We start from the raw sequence: 6,516 nt of genomic DNA on the forward strand, positions 1-6,516 counted from the left end.
CCGGCTGGTCCGGATGGGCCAAGGCCCAGGGAGGCAGGGGCTTCCTTTCCCCTTTTTGTTTTCTTTTTAAAACTTTTCCGTTTTCATTTAACAGTAGCCTTTTGCAGTAATTATCTTTTGCAAAAATGTGCCACTGGTGAAAACAAATACTAGGGGCAGTGGTGCACTGCCACCATAAGCTTGGGATTTATTTGAATCCATTTGGAATTTTCATAATTGGAGTAGCATTTTAAAATGCTAGAATTTGCACTGGATTAATTGCTACTGCTCATTTTAGTAACATAGTGATGTTCTTTTTCTTAACATCAATTGTTTTGGAATATTTGCTAAATAATGAACATTTTTCCAGCAAGTTTACGCAACTTCAAATTTCACTTTGAATTTGAATAGAATTCAGAGAAGGGATTTGAGCTGAGATATTACCCCAACATGATTAAGCTTTGTAAAACAAGATGACTTGGCACTGATCTTAAGGGATTGCTGTAGTGTGATTCTGGGGATGTTACAGTGTATAATTGAGTGAGGGTCGTGACATCAGGTATCAGAGACATCTCGATCCGCAACATCCTTCGAATCAACCGGGTAAATCCCCGCGTGAGGCCGAATTGGGGGAAAATTTCCCCAATCCATCAGTTCGAGCAACGGGTCGGTAGATTTCGGGGTGTGGGATCTGAGTGGAGGCGTCCAGGGTGATCATGGAGAAGGTGGTGGCGGAGATCACGCAGATGCGCAAGGAGAGTGAGGCGACAGCCACATCCATCCAGTTGCTACTCACCACAGCCCAGAACCTGGGAGCCTGGATTCCGACAGTGGATTCGACCATGGAGGCACTTCACATCTCCATCGATGTGGTCGGGTGGGGGGGGGGGTCGCGTCACAATGCTGGAATCCGGTACCTCGCCGATGACTCCCAAATAGCCTCATGGGCAGCGATCCACGAGCAACAACGTTGCTGAAGCACACCAGGGTGATGCGATTTGGGCGCCCTTGGCCCCAGCGCCCGCCCTAGTCAGGGGTAAGAAAAACTTTCCCCAAACTCCAGGTGGATTCGAGTTGGGGGTTTACTCTGGCATGGAGGAGAGTGAGAGATCCAATAGCAGGAGTCGGTTTGGATCGTCTCACATGCCAAAGATAGATTTCCCTCGCTTTCATGGGGGAAATCCTCGATGGTGGAAAGGAGTGCGTGAAAAATATTTTTCCATGTATCATGTGCCTAGAGACACTTGGGCAACGTTTTCCACCATGCATTTTATAGGCAATGCAACTCTGTGGTTGCAAACTTATGAGGCAGATCATGAAGTAGAAAGTTGGAAAGAGTTAGTGGTAGCCATACATACAAAGTTTGACTAGGATAAACACTTAAAGTACTTAGAGGCATTAGAAAGGTGTAAACAAATTGACTCTATGGAAAATTATCACCACAAGTTCGAAGAGCTCAAACATAAAGTGTTAATACAAAACTGTCATTATGACGAGGCATTTTTTGTTACTAAATTTGTAGGAAGATTGCATATGAACATTCAAAAGGCTATTAGGTTGCATAATCCTAGAACAGTTGATGTTGTGTTATCTCTTGCTTTGACACATGAAGAACCACTGGAAGAAGCTCGGTAGTATTCGAGTGCTAAGTACAAGCACGACTACAAGAGTCCGTCAAAACACACTTATGGGGGCAAAGGCATCATGCCCACTAATGACCTGCAAGTGCACAATGCTGTTGTAGCACTTTCGTGATAAGTGAAGTATCGAACCCACATGAGCAAATAGGAAGGAATTACAAACCCCTCAACTACGCTATCACTTACGTAGTTACGTACGCACACAAAATGTAGTTTGAAGATAACCTACTTTAGTAAGTTGCTTGGAACACAAATAAAAGGGTAGCACTTATCTAAACTACAAACAATAAATAAAAGACAGAAAATTAAATGAACTAAACTGAGAGAAATAGTGCTTGAGTAATAAACGTTCTCGAAGGAACTAGAGTCATCACCATAGGTATGATGCTGACAACACATGATAGACATGGCTCTCTAATTGTATCATTAAGCCACTTGTATATGATCTCGCATGGGCGAAGCCAATAAAGTACGCATCCCCACTAAGGTTACCGCATACATTCGTGCCACCACCGTGCTTCCCCACTCCGATTATCATAACGATGATTAAGGGGAGTGAACTCTCCGTGGTCACGCCTTAAGTTCTAGGGTTCTCCACTAATCCCTATTGCAATGATCAGGGACGAAGCAAGAATAGGTCTTGTCACCACCTACCCTCCACAACTACCCTTCTACCAACATAAATCACCACAAGTCCATAGGTGGCTAATGTTGTGTGGGCGCCCTTCACAACACGATGAGACAATCAACGCAATACATATAGGGAGAATACCAGGCTATGAAGACAGTAATACCCACTCACCCCTTGAGATGAGATCTAGAAATCGCGAAGCAACATCAGTTGGAGCATCACCCCACACAGTACATACTTGCAATCAATCATCACCACTTCAGAGGGTTGGAGAAACCGGACCCTGCCATGGAAAAACATGGAAGAATATGTCAAAGTCGTCACACGAATAGCCAACCAATAGTTCTCATCAAAATATACACCAACTGCCAAGATATGAAGAGAACCAGCATATCTAGGGACACAAGCTCTCATAGGCCCTTCGTTAATTGGTGTCGGATCGAACACCGTCGAGGTAGGGAGAGACCTTATTCCAATACACCATCGCCGCATCACCTTGTCGATGTCACTAGGGCACAAAAGCATAAGGAAAAGAAAACAAGACAGGCGGATCCCCACTCCTCTTGTCATCGTCGAGGCCGCCAGATGGGAAAGAGGAGCGAGACAGTGGCAATGGCGTGTAGGGATGTTGTGGCGGCTAGGGTCGGAGTCACGGCAAGGTGAAATCTGAACGAGTATCATTTACATGCTTAGCTGTACTTGCTGCATCAACAAGTAAAAACAAGATGTATACTTGTGCGGGTCATATACTAAGAGAAATATCAAGTTATGTGAAAAATGTACAAGCACAAAGTACATACTATGTATTCACGTCAACTTAATAGTCACACCAGATTAACGTTATAATCACAAGAAATATCAATAATAGGGAAAACTCCTTCAAGCTGTAATACTGTAAAACCACACACCATCATCTCTAGACAGCTCGAGTACTAAAACATCTCGAATAAACACAACACATTGCAAATATAGTTCAGGGAGGCACAACTATGGAAATTCAACGCATCTTTGGTCACCTAGCACACTTTTCGATTGTTTAGGCAGCAGGTAGAAACTTCATGCAAATTGGTGGTTTAATCTTGGCAAGAGCAAGTATTGAAGCAGGAAACGTCCATATGCCATCCCCACATATCAAAGCGGATGCAACTGCGGGCACCATGAAGCCAGCCTCCTTCTTGTTTATCTTGGTCCATGCAAAAACTATCAAACTCCCGAGGCACATATCGATAGCAAAGCTCCCACCTACAAGGAATGGAACTGCCATTGCCATTGGTAGGGGCACATACTTCGCATACTTGTGTGGCATGACATCTCTTACTATACTGACAACTGCCGCAAATGCGAAAAATCCGCCAGATATTGCAATGCAATACTTCGGTAACACTGAGAAGCCCTCCACACCAAGTATTGCCATATTGCGGTATATGAGTGCATAAGGTGCCTTCCAAGTACCATATGGGTTACCAATATCAAATGCCTTGTAGAAGAGCATGAACGTGAGGGGGGCGATAATGCAACCCATGGCTGTTCCAATAACTTGTGCAATCATCATCGATTTTGGTGATGTTTGAGTGAGATAACCCGTCTTGAAGTCTTGCATCAAATCGGCGGAGATAAGCACCAGTTGCTTGACTAGGGTGCCAGCAACAAGGCCTGCAATGACACCATTATCCTTGCCGGCCCATCCCGCAAAGACAAAGAGAGCGATCTTGCCATAGTTATAGCCCATGTTGATGTCGGTAAGCCCTGTACCATAGGAATTGGCGAATCCAAGCATGGGGGCAACGACATAGGCTATAACAACATAGTACCACTTCACTTGTTTGAACATTACTGGTATGGTAACCACTGCAAGAACGCTAAACAAGGCATAACCGGTGTATGCCATCCAAGATGGGATCTGGCCTCTCTTAAAGATCTCCTGGCGTTGAAACTCCTCAAGCGAGACTGTATCGTCCACATTTTTTGCTGCAATTCATTCGCTCAACATTACAAAAAAGAACTCATTTCTTGATTGGTGATGCACTGAATTTTATGTTGTCCTTTGTTCTTACCTTTGTTGTCAACCTGCTTGCGACTAAATTGTCGATACATGCTCATAGCAGTGATGCCAACAATTTTTATGAAGTGGTACATGCCATCCCCCATGATGAGAGCTATGCATATGAAGGCCTGGGTGGTGACAAAATCATGGTCAGTGACATACAAGTTTTCATTACGACATGCTATTAATTTATGTGATTGTAACTAAGGAAAAAAGAGAGTTGTGGTAGATACCTTGTAACCGTACAAACTTTTCATGCTGCTTTCTGGTGCTTTTGCAGGGTACCAATCCCCCTTGTGTTTACTAATGAGTGGCCACATTATTCCCCATGAGATAATTGCACCAAGGAGGGTAGAGATATTTACTATATGTGGGCAAATCATCCCGGCACCAACGTATGTCATGCTAAAGTCAAAGTAGAAGCTGAAACACAAATAATAAGCTCTGAGTTAAGAGATCACATGCCAAAAATTGTGGCAATCCACAATGAGAAGCAACAAGTCAAAAGAATTACGTTTGCTTCCAGGCCTTCAAACCGAAAGTAGGGAACTGGACAAATCCACAGGCATCGCCCCCGGTGTAGAACCATTGGAAGAAACTCCATAGAAAACTACCCCCAAAGTATTTCAGAAATCCACGGATTTGCTTCCTGTCATGATTGAAAGGTAAGATTAATCCATACAGATCAAGAACTCACCACAAATTGCTTGGTTTAATGATTGAAAGGTCACAGTGTGCATACCTTGAATTCTTGTCGCCTTGATCGGTATGAAACCCGTTTATAAGAATAGCAGTTGCAGTCCCACTTGGGTAAACTAATTTGTAGTCGACGACCAATACCTGAATATATTATGTCAAATCATTGAGTGCCCAAGACAGATGAAAACCAGGCTCAGTTGTTTAACACGTAATGAATTGCGTTATTTTCTTAAAATTCGTACCAGTTCTAAAATTAAATTCCTTGAAAAGCTGGAAAAATGATAGCAGCATCGGTTCAAAACCTAGTGACAGTTTTGGTGACCAATGCTTGCGGCAAAGAAACTCCAATCAATAATACCGCCTTTGTATCAAAAAAGTTTTATAAGTTTGATATAGAGGGAGTATAGTATAGATAGAGTTGCGAGATGGAGTTTCCAGGCACGTGTGAGCAGCCCATGTAGGCTGTCATCGGCAAGGTTTCGTAGTGCTAGAGACATCGATGTCTCTACGTTTGGTGGTCTAGAGACATCGATGTAATTTTAATTATATTTAGGGTGTTTTATCGAAAAAGGGCTGCCCCCGCTTTATATTATAAAGCAACGACCACACGATATAAATGTTGGGGCCACAACACACGCAAGCAAAAAAAAACAAAAAAAGGAACTGAAGAGAAAATAATGCCAACAACGGCGGATCAACGAAAACGATGAGGATCCGCAACCGCCGCGCCCACCGGAAAATACCACCACGCTCCTAGCATTCCGGACCGCCGCATACCAAACAACACCCTCAAGAAGGATCGCGACGATGACGACGTTGTTGCCCGGACATGTCCTAGGGTTTCCCCCGGTACGCGAGGGGTGAGGTGGAAGGGGTATGCCCGACGCCCTTCAGGAAGGCACGACGGCGCCCACGAGCGTCACCGCGTCGGTGCCGGCCCGGCCGACAAGGATTTCTCCCGACCACCAACCAGCCACGACCCCAGACAATCCATCCCGCGCCACCAAACACACCGCCCACCAACTTGCGCCACCATGGTCGAGCAGTCTCCATCGCCGTCTCACCATGGCAAACGAAACGGGACCGACGGAAACAAGACGACGCAACCGGGAACCAGGAGCGGCAACATCAGCAGCCTCGCGGGAGGGGACATCCTCCACCGCCCCCGGCGGGATCCGGCCGGACGCAGCACATGGGCAAACCGGGCCACCCCTAGCCCAGCAGAGCCCGAAACGGGCTCGCGAAGCCCCCGTCGCCGCGCTGCAGAACGCGAGCCACCGTCGCCACCACCCCCCGCATGAGTCACGCCCCCGACCCGCCGGAGACGCCGCAAGCAGACCAGGCCAGGCCCGCCCAGACCCAGATCGAGCCCAAAGGGGCCTAGATCTGGGCCGGGAAGGCCCGCTGCTAGCCACCGCGTCGCCCCGCCGCCAAGCGGCCGCGCCACCGCCCGCACGCCACCCAGCACTGCGCCACCGAAGGAGCTGCGCCGCCGCCGGATCCATTGTCGCCGAGGAGCACCC

General features: G+C 46.5%; 1 protein-coding gene across 3 annotated transcripts in view; it reads right to left on the minus strand.

Annotated features, from left to right (window-relative positions):
- Nucleotides 1–3,030: 3,030 nt before the first annotated feature.
- Nucleotides 3,031–6,516, minus strand: part of LOC119324209 (iron-phytosiderophore transporter YSL15-like) — a 5,627-nt gene continuing 2,141 nt past the window's right edge. For all 3 annotated transcript variants that reach the window (XM_037597973.1, XM_037597972.1, XM_037597971.1), the window contains exons 4-8: nucleotides 5,037–5,134; nucleotides 4,809–4,943; nucleotides 4,528–4,717; nucleotides 4,305–4,422; nucleotides 3,031–4,218 (exon numbers count right to left, since the gene is read on the minus strand). In XM_037597973.1, the coding sequence (XP_037453870.1) occupies nucleotides 3,287–4,218; nucleotides 4,305–4,422; nucleotides 4,528–4,717; nucleotides 4,809–4,943; nucleotides 5,037–5,134 (1,473 nt within the window). In that variant the 3' untranslated portion in view covers nucleotides 3,031–3,286. The remainder of the gene's footprint in view (nucleotides 4,219–4,304; nucleotides 4,423–4,527; nucleotides 4,718–4,808; nucleotides 4,944–5,036; nucleotides 5,135–6,516) is intronic.

The sequence above is a fragment of the Triticum dicoccoides genome, chromosome 6B (genome assembly GCF_002162155.2).
Source record: "Triticum dicoccoides isolate Atlit2015 ecotype Zavitan chromosome 6B, WEW_v2.0, whole genome shotgun sequence".
Taxonomy (NCBI): domain Eukaryota; kingdom Viridiplantae; phylum Streptophyta; class Magnoliopsida; order Poales; family Poaceae; genus Triticum; species Triticum dicoccoides.